The 21311-nt window shown below is 38.2% G+C and overlaps 1 protein-coding gene across 1 annotated transcript in view; it reads left to right on the top strand.

Annotated features, from left to right (window-relative positions):
• LOC139723832 (solute carrier family 2, facilitated glucose transporter member 5-like) overlaps positions 1-21189 on the top strand; it is a 28023-nt gene extending 6834 nt beyond the window's left edge. Inside the window, exons 2-12 of the mRNA XM_071635038.1 lie at positions 9069-9170; positions 11207-11367; positions 11858-11982; positions 13315-13430; positions 14706-14865; positions 16854-17047; positions 17942-18052; positions 18575-18676; positions 19227-19302; positions 20455-20582; positions 20998-21189. Coding sequence (XP_071491139.1) covers positions 9069-9170; positions 11207-11367; positions 11858-11982; positions 13315-13430; positions 14706-14865; positions 16854-17047; positions 17942-18052; positions 18575-18676; positions 19227-19302; positions 20455-20582; positions 20998-21189 — 1467 coding nt within the window. The remainder of the gene's footprint in view (positions 1-9068; positions 9171-11206; positions 11368-11857; positions 11983-13314; positions 13431-14705; positions 14866-16853; positions 17048-17941; positions 18053-18574; positions 18677-19226; positions 19303-20454; positions 20583-20997) is intronic.
• The last annotated feature ends 122 nt before the right edge of the window (positions 21190-21311 follow it).

Below are 21311 nucleotides of genomic sequence, written 5' to 3'. Positions count from 1 at the left end.
AAATAAAAATCAAGCGAAAGTATTCACTCTTAACGGGGTGAATAAAAAAAGAGTGAATTTAGAGTGACCTCAGGGACCACTCCTAAATCTTCGAGTGATCCCTGAGCTCACCCCAAAATGAGTGAAAATGAACTTTTTTTCACTCAAAATTCATTCCAATTTTACTCTAAATTCACTCTTTTTTGTATTCACTCCATGAAGAGTGAATATTTTCACTCAATTTTTTTTTAAAGAGAGTAAGGAAGGCTTCTTCTCCAATCTTTTCATTTTTCCTTTTTCAGTAATCGGCCTGAATCTTGGCTCTTGATTTTCCCATTTTGACTCCTTGGAACCCAAGGAGTAATGATAAGATTCCCTTCACAGAGAAATAAGAAAATCCGTACTGCAAATCAGTAATAAGATATTCTTACATAATTACGTAACCTACGTTACCTCTAATTTCAAGGAATGAAGTGTCACATAATGAATTTGGTAGACTACAATCACTATAACTTTGAAGTAAATGATATGATAATTAAAATGAAAACCATTATTTTCATCATTCATATATCATTAACATACATATTGGATTGATTTTGATAGAGTGATTGAAACCTACGTTACAAGGGTATTCAGGGCCTCATTGACAATGACTATCGCCAAAAAGAATGGTTAGTTCAAGCCTAAAAGTTAAATATGTTTTTCATCTGTTTATTTATGGATATTAGTCTTTTTTAGGATAAAGCTTTGGTGAAAAGTACGACAGTGTACATGCAGATGTAAAATTGAAACCTACGTTACCTTAAGTGAAACCTACGTTACAACATTGGCCCTATGTTTAGGTACCTTAATGTTGTATAGATATCTGAGTGAGATGTAAACTTGTTATTCTCCTCGACATAACAAACACCAAAGTACTTGCTTATAGTAAAAGTGTACCAATATTTGAATCTAATTACGCTAAACATGACTTTGAAAATATGTATACCGTTCGCTCAGATACTGAGACAGATCTTGTGCAGTCCATTCCCTGTGAGTCGTCAACGTGATGCGCCATTTTATCGCAAGGACTGTTTCTAAGCAACTATGGAGTAAGATGGTTCTAGATAGCACTTTTTATCGATGAATGGTTGCAATGTTAGTGAATCTAATTAAGATTATTTTTTCGGGGGTAACGTATGTTTCAGTAACGTAAGTTAAATCTGACCTTCGATGTGACTTTTTCAAGCGATTAGTAATGGCTCATAATTGAAAACTCAGTGGAGAGATTGGGGTACCGTATGCCTATGTTTGGTATCTTCCTTGTAACATTTTCATTTTAAATTTTCCATAGCGGTGGTAACGTATGTTTCATTTCTTAACCATACGGTCTGAAACAGGTTAGTGCTTGAAGCTTTTTCTCTGCAGCAGATAACCAGGTGGCACAACTATTGTTTACAGCATTGGACGAGACATTTTCTAAGTTTTTAGGACAGATAATTCACAATTTCAACCCCAGGGAATGTTTTAAAGGAAAACTTGAAATCATGGTAACGTATGTTTCACAGGCCTTTGCGACAATTTTGACTTGTAAAATAATTCAACTGAATAGTTTTCAATTATATTTCTTTTTATTCTAACGTGTAGGCAAATGGCTTAATTTGCCTTAGAACAAGTTTTAATGAAAAAAATCATGCTTTCATTTGCATAATAGTAACATATCGGCAAAACTATTAATTTGCGACATGCTGTTTTTGGCGGGTTTACCATCTTTATGAATGCATAACTTCCGAAAGAATCATAACTGGATGTTCAAATTCTCGGCAGTTCTAGTTAGCAATGTACTAACGGTAACTATTACCCGAAACTTATGACAATCGGTCGTTGCTTTATTTTTTCTTTGGTAAAACTATTGCGACAAGTATTTCACCAAATTGTACATATTTAGTGGTTTTGAACCTTTAGCGTCTTCGTTCACCTAGTATTGCAGACAACAATTTATCTACGATGTAAAAACAAACATACAAAACAAAACAAAGCCTAGGTCTTTCATGTGTTACAGGGATGTTGTCATCATCATTGTGTTGTAAACGTGAAAGATGAAATCATTATAAGGATAGACGAGCGACGTTAAACTATGACGCGGTCCTGTCAGCTATATAGATTATGTTAAAACATATTTGTGGATATTGTTACAATGTTCCAGGTAAAAAACGGAACTGTAGGATCCGTATATGAATGAAGGCGATTGAAGTGAAGTTAGTAAAATGATTTTTAGATGTGTTTAGAATATTTGGACGACTCTCTCTGAAGTTCGTCTGTCACGTAGGTAATAAACTACTGCTCTCCAGACCGGTAAACAGCATACCCTATAAGCAAACGTTAGGCAAGTTTCGCGGAGTTCATATATTGAACTGTTGTGAACGATGCACGTAACTTGCAATAGATTATTGGTAATTAGTAATCTGGTGTTTTATTACGTTTTATAGGTTTTGCAGGACTGGTAGTGCTCCCTATTCATTACGTTATGGGTAGAGATTTGAGATTTGAAACATGATTACGAGTATTCAATATCATCAGAAATATTCATGGAAAATGACCCACATTGATTTAGACAGAAAATGATGGCTGTATCACACAATCTTTGGATAATGTAGGCCTATTATTCTCATTTTCAGATATGACAAGCAGTTGTCAGCGGCTCCAATTAAAGGATCGGTCAGGGAACTGTTCCCTTCTCATTGATGTACCATCATGTTTAAGCACCAGGCAGTCAAACCTGTGTGTAGTATTGCCAATACGCATCCATGCAGGGTTTTTGGAACACATTATTACTATTATCATTATTATTATTTTAATGGGGGTGGGGGCATTAAATGTCAGTGAGCCGCGGAGTACACATCAATCCATCATAGACACTACAGAGTTGATGAGGCTGCTTGAATGGACAAAGTCCAATTTTGTATATGATTTGTCAGACCAGGAATATTTAGTGGCTATAGCATGGCTTTCGTTGGGGGGATTTAATCACTCATGTTTATATCTACCGTAATATTATGCTTTCACGGACTCCATTGCACTGAAAAGTGGCTGTGTTTGATGGGCTCTGTGGATAACGGGATCATGCAAAAAACTGTACATAGTCCTACAGAATGGCATCAACGAGAACCACAACTCACAGTCAACAACAAGGAGTGTGAATTTCAACCGCACGTGACAGCTGTTAATAAAGAGACACGGATAATAAAACATCACCTCATATGTTTGTAAAAAAGCATCCACCATGATATTTATGTACCCTAAGTACATAGTGTTATCTATTTCTGTGTCAACAAAATCCAGTATACAAATTCCGTGATAGTACACAATGTTATCTATTTCTGTGCCAACAAAATCAAGTATACAAATTACGTGATAGTACATAATGTTATCTATTTCTGTGCCAACAAAATTCAGTATGCAAATTACGTGATAGTACATAATGTTATTTATTTCTGTGCCAACAAAATCCAGTATACAAATTACGTGATAGTACATAATGTTATCTATTTCTGTGCCAACAAAATCCAGTATACAAATTCTGTGATAGTACATAATGTTATCTATTTCTGTGTCAACAAAATTCAGTATGCAAATCAGCAATTGACAGCGTAAAGAAGAAAATTCTCGCAGGACAGAAGAATGATCCTATTGAGAATTTCCCACGTATTTATTTGCCCTTCTATTTTCCTCCACACGAGGCAATTGTTTCTCACCAGCGATTTTGAATTGATGTGCCAGTTAAAGGGTGTGTACAGTTCTGGTCGAGGTGAGGATTTAGCTTTTAACGTCTTGCGAGATATTCAGAAACCACTCTATGAGATGTCAAAGAGCATGCAATTCTAAGGGGTATCAAAAGTTTATTGGATGAAAATCGGTTTTGAAATGGCTGAGATATCCAAAAACAAGGTGAAACAAAGAGATATTAATAAAGTTGGGGCATGTCGCCTTTTATTATTAGCACTTTTTTGGATATCTCAGCCATTTGAAAACCAATTTTCATCAAATAAATGTTGAATCCTTCTTAAAATTACATGCTCTTTCATATTTCATAAGAGGCTTTTCATTATCTCACTTAGGAATGTTCAAAACATGAATCCCTACCTAAACCAGTACTGTACAGTCCCTTTAATAAGCCAGTTCGGGGTTCCAGTTTGAGCATGAGCAGAAAAAGGTCATTTGTACCGAGAGACGGGTTGGTTTTTAATTTCAGTGAGATAAGCATCTGTAATGCTATGATTATTCATGGAATCCTTATGAATGGTGCCTGCCAGTACATCCACCTGACAGCAAGCCTGGTATTTGGCAATTGTTAATAGAACAAATTTGCTATATGTATTCAAACCAGCACAATGAAATAGATGCTTCCAAAGGTGTTGATTGACGAACCATTCTGGTCACTTCATCTACACAGGTTCATTCTTTGTTACAATACGAGTTCCATAAATTGTTATGTTGGGCAAGCTGTTGCATTATGTCGCTTTAAATTGAGTGAAGTGCCTAACCAACTGAGAAAAATGAAAGGTCATTTGTACCCATGTGCACATGAGCTATCTCCGAACTGGCTTATTGGTCACGCACTTATACATCAGAAGAATTGCCAAGTTATGTCCTTATCTTTGTTCCGTTAAAATAATACCAAGATGTTTAATTGCTCATACCTACATTTTGCTTTCTAAAGGGCTTTTTACACTTGTAAAATTTTGCTTAGCCCCGGACCAACGGTGGGGCTAAGGGGGGGGGGGGGGGGGGGGGGGCCTTAGCCCCACCGTTGGTACGGGACTATCCTTAGCCCACTTTCTGTTTACACTCGTTTTTGCCAAAGTGGGCTAGCCCCACCGATAGTACGGTACTATCTGGCCCTGCAAAATAGCAGGGGTTAGCACCGCAATTGCGGTGCCAAGCAAGTGAGTGTAAACAGAACGAAAAAATAATCCTGGGCTAAGCGACGGAGACGAAGTCCGACCCTCACTGACCAATCAGAAACGAGGTCATCAAGTGCTGCCGGTGCGTGCGTGTACGTGTACAGTACACAGCGTAATTATGAATATTCGTGTGGTTTGGAAAGTCCTGGGCTAAGAAATACGAGTGTAAAAAGGTCAGTTTTCTCCTTAGCCCCGGACAAGAGATAGTACGGGACTAATTGGCGAGTGTAAAAAGCTGAAAAAATTGGTACGGGACTAACGATAGTCCTGGGTCAGAGAAAGTCCGGGGTTAAGAAACACAAGTGTAAAAAGCCCTTAAGCTTATCCGTCCTCTGTACTGTTCATCTATCGATTTGTTATTACGTTTACTTCAGTTCAGTTTGTTTTATTTCTCCGCTTGTACTTAATGAAATCATGACATAATCAGCAATTTTCAATTAATCAAAATATAAACAAGAGTAGTCAAAGGAAAACGATGTAATTGCGTGTGTGATAAACGTACATACTGTATTATTTCATCGTATCTACAGGTATACAGGTGGAGGAGACCGTTAGAGATATTATGCAATTCGCTTGACTTGGATAAAGACCTCTTATAGGCGATATGGCATCTTGCAATTCTCCCATATTCTTTAACTGAAGGAACAAAGCACGTAGGCCCTACAGATAAACAATTTGAACTCCGGGTATATTTCCAATGTCATTTGGCCGAGGAGGACAGCACAAGGGGAATATAACAAGTCAGACACGAATCTATAAAGGGACAAAGAAGGGGATACCCGAATAAGCAAAAGTTGAGAGAAGAGAAGCTATAGTATGCAGTGTTATATGACATTGGAGATATAAATGAAGGGTTTTATCGCAAAACGAGCTAACCACCTTTTTGTTAGATGAGAGCCTTGAGATTAAAGCTGCTAAAAACAGAGAAAATAAAAAGAAAATCCGAGTTGTTTTTAATCATAACTTCTAAAATATTCCTTGGCATATTGCAAGTGAGGTAGTACTGGTTTTGTTTTGCTCTATCTGATGATGGACTTATTTTGAAATGATTAAAAATGGCGCTGAGCTCATTTTGTAATATAACTCTTCATATTGTATGTATGTGTTTTTTTTCTTTTGTTCGCGCAAATTGAAGATCCTGCCATCAATACTTCCGAGGGTCTGTCTCTGTCTCCCACTGGAGACCGCGGACACTTCAGAGTTCACGCATCAGTATACGCGACAGCGAGCTATGACGTCACAATGTATCGTCTAGGTGGGCTGACATTGAGCTAGATAGCGAACTCGTGTGGCGTCGTATTTCACGGAGTTGTTGAATGTCGTATTTCATTTTGACATGTCGTATATTCAGCTTTACCGGGCCAGCACGAAGGAGATCCCCAGAGACCTCTCTCGCAAAACTTGCTCTCCTCTGTATTATTACTCTTTTTCTCTCTTTACAGGGTTAGACGTTCACAGTGATATCCAGGTTGTTTTTTTAATGGCTGTTGTATGATCTCGTGAGTTAATAGGCCGGTTTTCGAACGCAGCCAAATTCCACTACTTCTCGCGCACGGGTTCCAACATGAAGATAGGAATAAATGTTTATCATAATTGTCGCGGTTCATAGGTCGGTTTACTCATGTATCCAATTTTATGAACATGACTGTGTCCTCAGGGGGACCTTTAACGAATTCTTCAGCACCCCTTCCGCCACAACATTTTCACTATCTTGAATTTGTTTAGCCAATATGCATTGGATTTTGCCATGATATATGTCTGGCAACACCCTGGCAAGCATTATGAATGTCTTAATCGACAGATCTTGTGAGGGTCTGCATGAAATTCGAATGTGTTTTGAATTTTGATTTTGTATGAAGCCCTTTCTGTGGCTAGTGTTCAATGTTATGAAAGTACTATAGGCCAATGGCCAATACGCTATTTGGCGATGTGTCTTTTCGATCACGGCAGACCAACAAGTTATTATTATTACCTTTTTTTTTCTGAGGGTCAAACTGAATTTGAACAGTCAGCCATGACCTGTCCTTCTACCGGTATAGGCCTATTCAACTAATTAAAGAAAAATGTGAGAGAGAGAAAAAAAAAAGTTAGAGAGATAGGGGCAAAGTGGGGCAATAAAATGTAACAAGTTTGATTGCTCACCGGCCTGTTACGATTGATCTAGCTCTCGATTTATTGAGCGTAACTCAGCGAATCTCGATCATAAGTCCGAAAATACTTACGATTGATTTAAAGCACTGATTTATTAAGCACATCAAGCTTAACATTATTTCTAATCACATGACATCAATCATCCAATCAATCTTGATGAAACAGGCCTTTATGGATATCTGACGTGGTTAGTGATAAGGCGGCTGATGCGATGAATGGAATAAAAATCACAAAAATAGAATGGTAGCTCTGAGGTTTCGTCAAACTCAGACTTGAAAATAAAAGGAGAACTTCGTAGAATTTCAAATTTTCACCGTTTTCTCAAAACGGTATAGTAGCAGCATGCCACAGGACAAGGTAATAGTGTCATGGTCCCGGAAGTCTCCAAGTAATCTCTACGCATATATTATCTTACCTGGATTTCTTTGTTTGTTGACATGAATCAAGTAGCGAAGCAGAAACTATTAGTATGAAAGTTGTGAGTCTATGACGTCATCACTCCAGTTATTTGCAGAATATCGTTGCGACCAATACTATTCTATATTCAATGACAACATTGTACGATATCAATATGCCTTTTTCCCTGCTTGCACAAATCGTCATTGTTATTCATAATGTTGAAAATTTGGATGTGGATGTGAATGCTATGAAAGAATGTGAAATGAATAGGCCTACATGTGAAACTGAACAATTTCCCAACTTTCGTAATTCAGGTTCGACTATGATCAAATTTTCACCATCCTGTTCGTCTGAGTTAAATATCTTTTACCATTGAATATCACCTTCACCTTGGTGCATTATTCCAGTCAGTGTTGACTCGCATATCCCTGTACAGTATCATTATCCATGTACTCCTTGCTGACTTTACATGACGCTGTATTCATAATAGTTACTAATACATTTTCCTGAAAGTCACATCCTATGTAAAAGTTGTCTTTCACCAGTCATATTGTAGAAGTTGTTGACGAAATGACGAATGCTCTGGTGAGATTTAAGTATCATGAGAATATTATTTCAGTTGCTTTCCCCTCTAACATCACATTTCACGGTAGAGGCACAGTGCGATTGTCGTAACTTTTGCCCGCTTGACCCTAAGTTTTAAAGGGGTTCATCTCGAATCAGGCGGAAATGTAGTGTATACGATTCTGGACTGTGTTGTTTTTCTGTAGTTAGTGGTATAGTGATCTCGTGTGAATGCTGGTTCTTATAGCACGGGAAGATTGGTTCTATCTGTTGATGTGCAAATTATGGTAAATCGATGGGCGTTGTTCTTGAGTAAAACTATGGGATTTAATCTGCCGAGGAGGTCATGTTTTTTGCCAAGGGTTTGTTTATCTGTCTGTCTTCTTGGCACAAAATTCAATGTCTGTAAAGGAATATAATATTCCAAAAATTATTAATTAATTTTGATGAAATTTATACGATCGATCTAATGTGGCTATTATCAAAGGAACAAGTGATTCTCATTCATTTATTACTATCATTTCTTTTATTTTTTTAAAGGATGAGTGAACAGTTCTTTTTGGATAAGTGATGCTATTAGTGAATGCTTGCGCTCCCAGAGTACTGCTAGTTTCTCAATTTCTCTTGAAAAGTCATATGGCAATGATATGATGATAATAATAGTAATAGTAGTAATTATAATGATAATAGCAATAGTAATAATACAAAATGTATTATTATTGTTACTATTATCATTATCATTATTACTCTTGTTGTTGTTATTGTTATTATTATTATTATTATTATCATAATTATTATCATTATAAAAAGTATTATGATATATGAAAGCATAAGTTGCTACTACCGCTACTACTACAACTACGTCTACTACTACTACTACTACTACTACTACTACTACTACTTCTACTACTTACTACTACTACTAGTACTACTACTACTTCTACTACTACCGCTACTACTAGTACTACTTCTTCTGCTGCTACTAGATGATACAATGTAGTAAAATATCTCTCTGTTTCTTTTTCCACATAGCGCAATCTCTCGTTATGGCTCGTGATATCCACTGCCACTGTATGTACTGGTTCATCAATGGAATTCGGATACAACATCGGCGTCATTGCAGGACCTTCCGTAGTGAGTATGAATAAACAGGAGAAGAATGCGGGTGGAATAAAACCTCTTGTCGACAATTAGTATGGTAAAACACAATGAAAGATGATATGTGACCCTGACTCATGAAACCTATTACAAGTAGTATGATAAGATTATTCGATAGGTAAGGTCAAAATCTGAAGGAGGATATTTTCAGCTTAAACATCGCAGATAAAGTATCAAAACTGGATTTTCCCCAACCCATCAAAATAAATAGGCCTAATACATGTAGAACGTAACCGCTTACAAATCTTCCTCTTTTTAAAGGCCTTATTAAAAACATAATTTACATTTAACACACACACACACACACATATATATATATATATATATAATTGTATATATATATACATATACATATATATATATATATATATATATATATATATATATATATATATAAATAAAGGGCATTGAGTCACCAAGTTGTATTGTTTGGAATAAACAGGAGATAAGACTCAAAAGACAACCATTGTGAACATGCTATTCAAGCACAGACTTGGTACATTCATGAACAGCATTACGTTCATGATCATGCTTCAGTATCACTGCTACTAATACCACCGACTGGCTTTTAATATTTCTGGTTTTCATGTACACTTTTACTCATCTGATCTCTAATGCATGGGAAGAAGTATGAGGAAACTAATCTGAAGCAATCACTAGGTGGGTTTGCGAGACTGTTGAATACACTGTTATAGTAAATTTTGCGCCTTCAAATTGTGAATTCAGATGAGATGGTAACTCAGATGGAAAACACAACAAACTTAGAGTGAGAAAAGTTGACCAAAATACTATTTTTAATTTTAATTTGAATTTAGTTTCATATTTCTCATGAAACTGGCACAGAAAAAATACAATTATACAATACCAAATAACAAAACATAAATTAGGTGAAACTTCACCTAAATGTGTTCCTATACTGTCTCAATATAAACACAAAGGTCTGTTTACATTACTGTTCGGCTATGTTCAAATGAAGAAATGTTATAATGGAGTCTAATACCTAAAACCAAGCTTGTTCAGTCTTAGGTCCCAGGGATAAATCAGGTATAAGGAAATACTTATGGGACAAATATGTATTCATACCATAGAATGAGGAGGAATGATGCTATATGAGGCTTACTGGAAAGTCAAGACAGTCGACCAGTTGTGGCTATCGTGTTGCAAGATTTTTAAAGATTTCGATGAAAGGAGGGTGAAGTCATATTCTTTAAAATATATAATATGCAGGAAATGTAGGAAAAGTGTAACGACAGTTTTTATTTGAATATGTGTCTCCACTTCTCATCTACATGATTTATCGTGACTATCAACGAGTGCCAAATTGTGCAGTTCCAGTGATAAATCTTTGCTTGTAGGATTCGATTTTGAACATAAAGTGGGTTTTTTCGGAATAAAAAAAAAAAGATTCATAACGCTAATATCACTGATGAAGCCCTTGTTGTTGCTATCATGATCATAAATTTTGCTAAGATCATGATTATGATTACACTATAATCAATAGTGACGTTCAGACACTGATCCTTAACCTTGAAGATAGCTATATTATCTTCGAGGATATGCTCTGGCCCCCTAACCACGACGCGCGTTCACACAGCAAAGCTTATCCTCGAAGGTAGCTTTTTTCGAGGATAGGCTCACCGGCCCCTGTAACTACGCTTATCTATATGTTCCTATCAACAAGTTCTCCTCACGATCCCCCCCCCCCCCCCCCCACCGAGTCGCTGATAGAGCGCTAACCCTGAGATGTGGAAAGCTATAGATTTTCTTCGAGTTAACTTTAAGTTAGCTATCAACGAGTGCGTCTACACGGTGCTTAACTACGAACTTACCCTCGCAGATAGCTATCCTCGAGGTTAAACCGTCTGAACGTATCTTGTATTATCACCGTAAGGCAATGGCGTTTATTTTTGTGACACATGACAGTATCACCAAACGCAAGCGCATATTGTTATATTTAAAATGTTCATGTGCGTGTGTATGTATATACCAAAATGTGACGCTGTTTGTTGCAGTTCATCAAAGAGTTCTTCAACCGGACGTACTACGAACGATCGGGGGAGCTCCTGTCCGACGACTCCATCACGTGGATATGGGCGGCAGCTGTCTCAATCTATTGTATAGGGGGCGCCCTTGGTGCCCTGGTTGGTGGGTACTGGGCAGACAAATTCGGAAGGTATGGTGTTTTTGTTTTTAAATCTTTGTGTCTTTATTTGAAATTAAAGGTATTGTGTACAATAATTATTGGAAGCAGATATTTTTTTTTCTTCGAATTATCACGTATGATGCAAATGTGTAGCTGTAGGTCACTTGTATTACAAAACATCCTACCATACAACATTTCGCAATAAAGCCTAAATTATAAGGAGATATCACTATATTAATGTTCTCAATAAACCATAACTGTAGACGGTATATTCTAGAAACATTATATTATAACTTTTGTTCACATTTTGTACATTTAACAATGCTTATCATCTATTATACTTATTAACATTTATACACTGGCTGTTTCTATCCCCAACTCACATTTAAGAACCATTATGAAGCACTAAAGCTGGGCTTTTGTTTCATCTGCAAATAGTATATAATGCCTGTAAGACATTTTTTTTGGGGTTGTCATGTCATAGATTTAATCAATTACGGTTTTTTCTTTCATCCCGAAGGAATCGTGGACTGTTATATAATAACTTCATATCCGTGGTTGCAGCTGTGTTGATGGGCTGCTGCGATGTTGCAAATTCACCAGAAATGCTCATTATTGGTCGATTCGTCATAGGATTCAGTGTGGGTAAGAATACAACTATGTATTCAGTCTCCTCATTTTGATATATTAAAGAATATGAATTAATGATAAAGTATACATTAGATGTATTCAGCATTTATTTGCAAAACGTTTCGTCTGATTCAAGGACTGTTCTACCGGTAAATGCATTTTATATAGAACACAGCATCATGTGGAAAAAATATTCCCTGATTAATCATTGAAATGAATATCAAGTAGAGTGCATTTTACACTTTATATGTTGTAACCCCCAGTATGTGGTAGTTTGTATGCATGTTGATTTGTTTATTACAATATTCAAGATATTGATTTCTTTGTTAGAGTGAGAATGATATTCTTTTTACAGAAAAGTCATGTTTGAATTCGCCAGTTAACTGGGATTAACCCTAACTAGGGGCCTCCGAGCCCCCCCCCCCCCTCGACGTTCCGCGCGATGTATCGCAATCGCAAAAAGCTATCGCCGCGACGTTTCATGACTTTTTTCTTTCGAGTCTCCCGCATCTTTTGACACCACATTTGCGACGCCCGGGCGCGTGGTTCCGAAGTTACGCATAAATATGTACATGCATGTCAGACCAAAAATTGCTCAAAAACGTTAATTCGTGTACAATTACAATGCAAACTGTGCTTACTGGCAAATTTCATAAAAGCATGATTATTTTGGTGTTTTATTGATTAAAATCAATGAATAACATATTTTCTTGTTCGGAGCGATGTCGCGGACAAATTTCATCGAAAAAACAATGAAAAACATAAAGTCGAAAAAACAAAGAAATACATAAGAAATTTAAAAAAACAATAAAATACTTAAGAATTTTTTCTGATATCACAATTTTTTTCATTACATTTGCTAAGGACACTAAAAAGAATATTTACACAAAAAATGTGCCTGTTTTGAGCTTTATTTTGTGATTTATACCAAATAGTCTGATTTTATGCATTATCATGCAGAAATTAGCATAATTTAGCATAAATGATCATTTTTTTAAAAATTAACTTCATGGTATATTAGATTACATCATAGGCAATGTGTGTGCCAATTTTCGTCGCGATCGCGCGGTCGACGGCCGAGATCTGGAGGGGGGGGGGGGGGGGGGGGCCTGGGAGCCCCCCCCCCCCCCCCCCGGCTCTATCAACCACCTAAATAGCCCGGCCTAGTTAGGGTTAAATGTCATGTAAGCTCTATACTGATATGATATGTTGGTTGCTATTAGTTCACGACTAATTTGCAATTAAAAAAAAAACCAAGCAAACAAACAACAAGTTGATGTTTAAAGTTATCAAATTAATGTTCTTACGCCAAGTGACATCACTTTTGCATCACTCATCTTGCCTCAGGTATATCAATCACAATAGTGCCGATGTATCTTGCCGAGATCGCGCCCTTGAATCTTCGGGGTGCCATCTCTGTCTCACACCAGCTTTTGATCACCGTTGGCATTCTTCTAGGATTGGTAAGATATTCATGGGGCGCCAAGTGTCGCATAATGACTGTATTTCCTCAAGAAGCATTTCGAAATGTTAATAATAATAATAATAGCTGGTTTTTATATAGCGCATTTCACACTTAAGTGTCTCAATGCGCTTTACAGACTATTATTACCCCGGTCACTGGATACATGATTTCCAACCAGCACTAAACAGTGCTCACTCTCCACTCCCTGGGGAGCATTCCAGCCAGTCGCAGCCATTTTACAGGCGCGCACATGCTGATCAACCAACATAAGCTTTCTCATCCTACCGGGTACCCATTTATACTCCTGGGTGGAGAGCAGCAATGTGGATAAAGTGCCTTGCTGAAGGGCAAACGTGTCGGGCTTGGCATGGGCTCGAACCCACCGTACCACGCTCATGTCGTTCACCAAATGTTCACCAAAATGGTTACGAAATGACTGCATTTCGTCACGAATCGTTACGAAATGTTCGTTTCTTTAGGAAATACACTGCATTGTCATTTCGTTGACGAAATGACATCATTTCGATAGAAAATGACCATACAATGTATTTCGTAACGAAAATTTAATGATCATTTCGTCTACGAAACGACGAAATGACCAAATGACTGATTTCGTAACGAAAGAGATCATGCGACACTTGGCGCCCCATAGACATTCGCGGGCGTAATTCTGCCTTGCTTGAGTAGGTTAATAAAGAAATTATATAATATGATTGAACATTTGATTATGACATCAAACTAGCATTTCCTATTTCAACCTCACCTTATCATTGGGTAATGTAAACCCAGCAGAGCCTCTATTAAAACTATATTGATAGGGCAAACATCACCATCATCCATGTCAAGCCAGTAAGTTAAAAATCATTATTTCATTGCCTTAAAAATGCACCGCTTTACTTAAGACGATAGCAAAGTTGACTTCTGCCACATAATCACGCCAGCTCATAAGTGTCCCCATTAGTGACGTGTCGGTTTATTTCATCATGGGGTCAAGGTTCATGAATATTTGTTTGTGTGTGTGTGTGTGCGTGCATGCGCACGTGTATGTTTATGTTTGTTGTCGCAAGCAGACTGGCGATTGTTTCAGACCGTGCGAAGAATTTTTCAGTCTTTTTTTCTCTCTCCTCGTTATTAAAATCTTTCCCTTTGATTTTCGTCGTCGTCGTCTTCTTATTCGTGTTCGTCTTTGTGTTTCCTTTCCCACCAGATTATTTCTTATTGTCTATATATGAATAAAATAATTATGTCGACATCTCTTTTTTGACTCGGGCAGTGCCTTGGCTTTTTTGCCTTCAACGACGAAGCCATGTGGTCCGCCGTCCTAGCACTGACTGTCGTAACATCCATCATAGAATTCATCGTCCTGCCGTTCTGTCCAGAGAGTCCAAGGTGGCTGCTCATTGTAAAGGATGAGCGGGATGAAGCAATAAAAGGTACGAGTCTTTTTTCTTTTTTTTTAATTCTGTCATATTGGTTAGGTCTTCTTCAAAGGTCCTCTTACGCAGCTGAGCGCAAACAGTTGAAAATGACGAGAGCCGGATCTGAGGGGCTTGTCTGTCGCCCTGGTGGCTTTGACTCTGCCTGGCGTAAAGACCCTCTGTTCAGCTACTCTTGCAATTAGCACCTGATTACTTACAGAGGGCCCTTGAAAGAGGCTAGTTCTTGGTGCCTTTTCGTGAGACATCAAATGTTCATGGGTATGATATGGGTAACACTTTAGTTATAAGAATCATCGCCACCGGTAACTTGGTACGCACAAGCTTTGACCAACGTTTTGTGATACACTGTACTATTTTCCAACGTTTACACTGTTTACACGGTTTGCTGTTAGGCCTATAGAATCGTTCACTGTAAAAACATTGGTGTTAGATTTAACACCACGGGTGTTAAATCTAACACCGATCAAACTTCAATAAAGGACCATACCCACAGGTGTTAAAAATGCACTGTGATGGTGTTGAAAAGTGTTCACCTGACACTTCGTGGTGTTAATTTGACACTGTACCTGGTGTTATTTTGACACTGTACTGGTGTTAATTCAAAAAATGACACCACATGGTGTTGATTTGATATTTGTTGGTGTTAATCTCTAAAAAAAAATCGAGTGAAAATTTTCACTCTAAAAAGAGTGAATACAAAAAAGAGTGAACTTCGAGTGAAATTGGAGTGAATTTTGAGTGAAAATGCTTATTTTCACTCATTTTGGAGTGACGTCAGGGATCACTCCAAAATCTTCGAGTGATCCCTGACGTCACTCCAAAATGCGTGAAAATGAGCATTTTCACTCAAAATTCACTCCAATTTCACTCGAAATTCACTCTTTTTTGTATTCACTCTTTTTAGAGTGAAAATTTTCAGAGAGTAATATCAATGGTTTAAAGGACAAGTTCACCTTCATAAACATAAGGATTGAGAGAATGTAGCAATATCAGTAGAACACATCATTGAAAGTTTGAGGAAAATCAAACAATCCGTTCAAAAGTTATGATTTTTTGAAGTTTTTGTGCAGTACCCGCTGGATGAGAAGACTACTGCAGTGTATGAATAACTTAGATGTCACATGCGTACAACAATATAAGGAAAATATAAAGAGAATTTCACAAAATTCCATCTTTTGAAGAAAGTACACATTCCCCTGACTCGTTACCGATACATGTTATGGGTAATATTATTCCCCCTGCCCTTAGAAAGAGGCAAGTCAATTGCTCTTTTATTTTGCGAAAAAAGTGAAAATATGTTGAATTTTCTTTTATATTTTCTTTATACTGTTGTACGCATATGACTCACAAGCTGTAGTAGTCTCCTCATCCAGCGGTTCCAACACAAAAATTTTAAAAATTCATAACTTTTGCATCGATTGTCCAATTTTCCTCAAACTTTCACTGATCTGTTCTACTAATATTGTTGCATTTTCTCAATCCTTATGTTTATGAAGGTGAACTTGTCCTTTAACACCCGTCCAGCTTCAATAAGAGACCACACAGGCTGGTGTTACTTTGGTGTAAATTTATTTTCACATTTTTTCAAAAATCTAGTATTTTAATGTAAAATTCTTGATCGTCTTGTTTAAATTAAAAATCAACAAGAAGTGCAGTTACTAAGAAACTCTTCAAAAAAACAGTTTAAAATTTGGAAATGACACCCGGAGGTGTTAATTTAACACCATAAATGAGCACCGAAAATTTAACAACAGCTCGGTGTTCACTATTTAACACCGGACTTTTTGCAGTGTTTGTGTGTGTGTGCGTGCGATTGTTTTGGGTTTTTTCAAAATAAAATTTGCGTGCATGCCAGCCTTTTCTTTATGTATCACCATTACTTTCATTCAGTTTTGCACTCAGACGCTGACTGGGTAAACTGTATTAATTATTGTTACATTGTATCGAGACTTTCTTACATTCTCGTCTCACCCACCCGACAGCTCTTCGGCAACTCCGCGGTAATGGCAACATCCAGGAAGAGATTTTAGAGATGGAACGCGAACACGGCAATGAGACGGAGGTCGAACGCGTGGGCGTCTCCGATTTAATATGTCTGCGTGATCGCGCCTGGCTCCTGCCGCTGCTCATCTGCGTGGTCATCCACCTCGGCCAACAGCTTTCTGGCATCAATGCAGTGAGCACAGATCAATCAAAGGAAGGTGTTGCGAGAAAGTTGCAATCAATTGCAAATCCCCCAAATCAATCGCAAGTTTTGCAATCAATTGCAAGCTTGCGCTTTCCAACGGAAATTTGAAATACAATTGTATACTGATTGGAAGGTGCGCTTGCAATTTCTTGCAACGCTCACACCCTATTACAGTGTGACACCATGTCGAACTCGTGTCAAATTCGAGACGGGAATAGTAACTGGCAATAAATAATTATGTTTAACTTTTAAACTACATTGCACAGGAAATGAAACATTATACATACTAGATTACGTACAAGAATTTGAACAACTTGTTAGAACGATGTCGACCAGAACAAACAGAAGCCAGAATTTGGTTACAACGGACTATTCATTCATAGAGAGTATAACATGAAGAGGTTTATTTTTAGAGAGATATGACTGAAATTTCCTACACCAAATAAGCACTAGATACATGCGTTTGTTATACATTTTTTATGGACTCTTTGGTGCGGACGAGAAACAATGTGTCCATCTATACCACAATTTGTAAGAGAAGCTGTGATGTAACAAGTTATAGGGCTCACCAAGAAGACAAAACACAACAACTAACCAAAACAACACATATGAGAGTAAGAAAACGCGTCCAGCAACAATAAGGAGCGAAAAAATGAAGAGCAACAGCTGCCCACCAAATCCAAATATAAAGATAGTCATAAAAGACATTTTGCAGAGAAACAATTTCACGTGTATTTCTTTCTTTTGCACTTCCACCAACTTTGAAGAAAAATTGAGAAACTGTCCAAGTAACATTCAGACGGACAAGATTATGTAAAGTTCGGAATTATGATTTTAATGAGCACAGTCGATGCAGTGATTTCTTTTTGTTCAAATTTTCAGATTATCTTTTACTCATGGGAGCTGTATAACGCCGCAGGGATGAGCGAGAAAGAAATCGCATACGCTACTGTTGGGTTTGGCGCCCTCAACGTGTGCGTGACTACAGTATCTGTGAGTTCCTCTTCCATCGTTTAGGCAATGCGAGATTGACAATGCTTGATACTGTAATCACGAAACTTTGTGACGGTGTATGTTTCTTTTCATGTGCCTGTGTATGTGGCTGTGTGTATAAGCGCAAGTTTTCGTGTGCATAAGTAAGGTGTGTGTGTGTGTGGGGGGGGGGGGGTGAGGGATGCGGTGTATGTGTGGTGCACGGTCTGTATGGGGGGGTGTATGTACTTTGCTCGCCACACTTTTATTTCATGGGCATAATCGTATCGACTCTGTCATTGCATGTCTACATCGGAATGCTAACGGAAAGCCGTAAACCATAATTTTATGAAAATGGATCTAAACAAACAAACAAACAAACAAGCAAACAAACAAACACAAACAAAAGTTACGCAGTGTGTGGTGACAAAACAAATATCCTATAAAGCATCATGAGTGTCTGCTTTTAATATCATAAAGTTACACCGTCAACAACACTGCGCATACTTTAACATTAATTCGTCCCTGACTTTTCCATGGCAGGTACTGGTAGTAGAGCGAGTAGGACGCCGCCCATTGCTCCTCTATCCTTTTGGTATCATCGCCCTATGGCTCGTGGGTCTCACTGTGTGCCTCGCCCTTCAGGTATCACCTTTAACACTTTTATTCTTCCCAATATTTTGGCTCTATTTTGTGCTGTTATTTTTCATGTGCATTACGTTTTGCATCTGCATTCGTCTTTTTTTATTTATTTGCCTTTTAATCTATTTTATTTTAGAGTGCGCGCGTGTGTGTATGTGTGTGTGTGTGTGTGTGTGTTAGTGCAATTGCTATGATGTTATTGTCGTTTGCTGGCGTACCGTTGAGGGAGTTTAACGAGCAAGAAACAATAATTATATCTTATTTAACTGGGTACATTTCTTTTTCCATTTTTAATGTCTCTGTTTTGTAGATACAGACAGGCATGATACAATGTATTGTTCCTTTGAATCGTAATAATCCGTTCCATGGGGATTCAGTTAATAGGGAAACCATTATGACCTTTACTCACTCTAGACAGAATTCATTTCCAACTAGTCCCACTAGGTTCTAAATAAAAGCGTAATATTTCGTAATTCCTTTCAAAACTACGATTGAAGGTATTACGTTTCTGCTTTGACATATATCGATGAATCATTGTATTGTATTTCTTTAGGGGCAGTATGAATGGTTGAAGTGGATGAGCCTTGTCTTTGTGTACCTGTACATCATCACTTTCGCCATTGGTCCAGGTAAGTGCAGTCAATGTTCAAACAAAACCAAGACCAATGCAGTATACATTAAGAAACACAACGCTGCAGTTGAACGATATTCAATAACATCATCTACTGCTAAAACTTCGATGTGATGCATGACGTTATTTTCAACAGACAGAAATAGGCGGAAATTCCCACAATATCTTTGTGCAAATAACGAGCCATTGCTGGGAAACCATACCCTGAATACCAGGGATAAGGAAGATATTGCTAGAGTCACCCACGGCCGGATTTCGTACCGGGTCCATAAGGAATCAAAACCGTATCGACCTGGTTCGAGCCGAAGAGACCCGCGTTCGAGCCGTAGAGACCCGCATTGACCCGCATCGTAACCCGTGTCAATTCCTGATGGATTCCGGGGTGTACGATACGGCGGTAATTTTTTTTTTTTTTTTGGTCGTGTTCAAAATTTTCTCACGGACTTCAATTCCGTATTGATATCCGAATTGACCCGGTTCTAACCGCATTGACTCGCATCGACCCGCTGTATCCCGCAGCATAAAACCGTATGGACCCTTGCCGTATACCGCATTGCCTTCATGCAACGGATGATGACAAGGTTTACGGTACTAGTCGAAGCGGGTTGACACGGGTCGGTAGGGGTCAACAAGGATTCAGTTAAGGATTTATTAAGCAGATTTTTATACGGTTCGATACGGGTCAATACGGGTCTCTAGGGCTTGAACCTGAGCGATACGATTTTAATTCCTTATGGACCCGGTTCGAAATCCGGCCGTGTGTGACTGTAGCATAAATTACCCTCCCGGCATTCCGGGACTAATCCGGCTCATTTTCACTCGGATCAAACCCGTTTTGTGACCCGGCCGTGTGTGACTCTAGCATAAGTCCCAGTAGAAATAGGTTAAAGATGATTGCATAGGGATATAAAGAAAATGAGGTATGCTTATATTGTTTTAATTCAATTTTTGCACACAGTCACTTTCATCCCATATTTGTGCATAGCTGTTTGGTAGTACACTGTGTACCAACAATTATCGTGAAAGTCATAATTTATTATAATATGATTACGTTCCAGAGTTGATTCATGGTATTAGCTTATACTGAGAATATTGAGATGGAGTATAAGCGTTGTTGTAATTCTTTTTCCTGAAATATTCCTCAATCTAGCTCCCCTGCCCTACCTGATATCGGCAGAGCTGTGGTCGCAAGGTCCCCGCCCGTCCGCCCTCAGTGTCTCCATCCAAGTCAACTGGTGGACAAATTTCGCCGTGCAGCTCACGTTCCCGCCAATTCAAGTGAGCAATTTACCTGTATAAGTTGTTAATCCCCCAGTACTGGGAACTACGTACGATGAACTTTGCCTATAGGTCGACATCGCACAACTTGAACAATTGACCAAGTTAAGTAATAATGATCATGATGATGATGATGATAATAATAATAATGATAATGATAATAATAATGATAATAATAAATGTTCTACTCGGATACATACAGACATGGATTGATTTTATTATGTACGTCAAAATCGAAGGATTTTCAGTGGAGGTTCTCCGTCGCCACCTGGATGAGGGTTGTCCGCTGCCGTTGCTAATAAGGGATCTATTCGATTTATGTCGGATGTTAATACGAAATTCTTATGCTTATTGTTTTAACGATAAAAAAAACAAACAAACAAACGATTGATTTTTTATCCTGTTTGCTTTCCAGGCTGCCATCGGCCAGTACGTGTTCCTTATCTACGACGTCTGCGCCATCGCCACCACGGCCTTCATATACTTCTACTTGCCGGAGACCCGCAAGCGCAGCTTCGACGAGATCGCATCGGTCTTTCGCGACCGGGTTGAGGGTGGGGCTAGGAACAAGCGGCAAATCGAAATGTCGTCATACGATCCGCAATAGGGGGGGGGGGTCGGGGTCGGGGTAGGGGGCAGGGAGGGTAGAGAGAAAATAAGAAGCAAAGAACAAGAATAAAAGTCCAAACCTACGAATAATTAAGAGTTGGGATTCTGTTACACCAAGCC

The sequence above is a fragment of the Diadema antillarum genome, unplaced genomic scaffold (assembly GCF_040938485.1).
Source record: "Diadema antillarum isolate AM-2024a unplaced genomic scaffold, OU_Dant_1.0 scf00000201, whole genome shotgun sequence".
In the NCBI taxonomy this organism is placed as follows: domain Eukaryota; kingdom Metazoa; phylum Echinodermata; class Echinoidea; order Diadematoida; family Diadematidae; genus Diadema; species Diadema antillarum.
The sequence above is the reverse complement of the archived record's forward strand: the minus strand, read 5'-3'. Positions and strand labels throughout refer to the sequence as shown.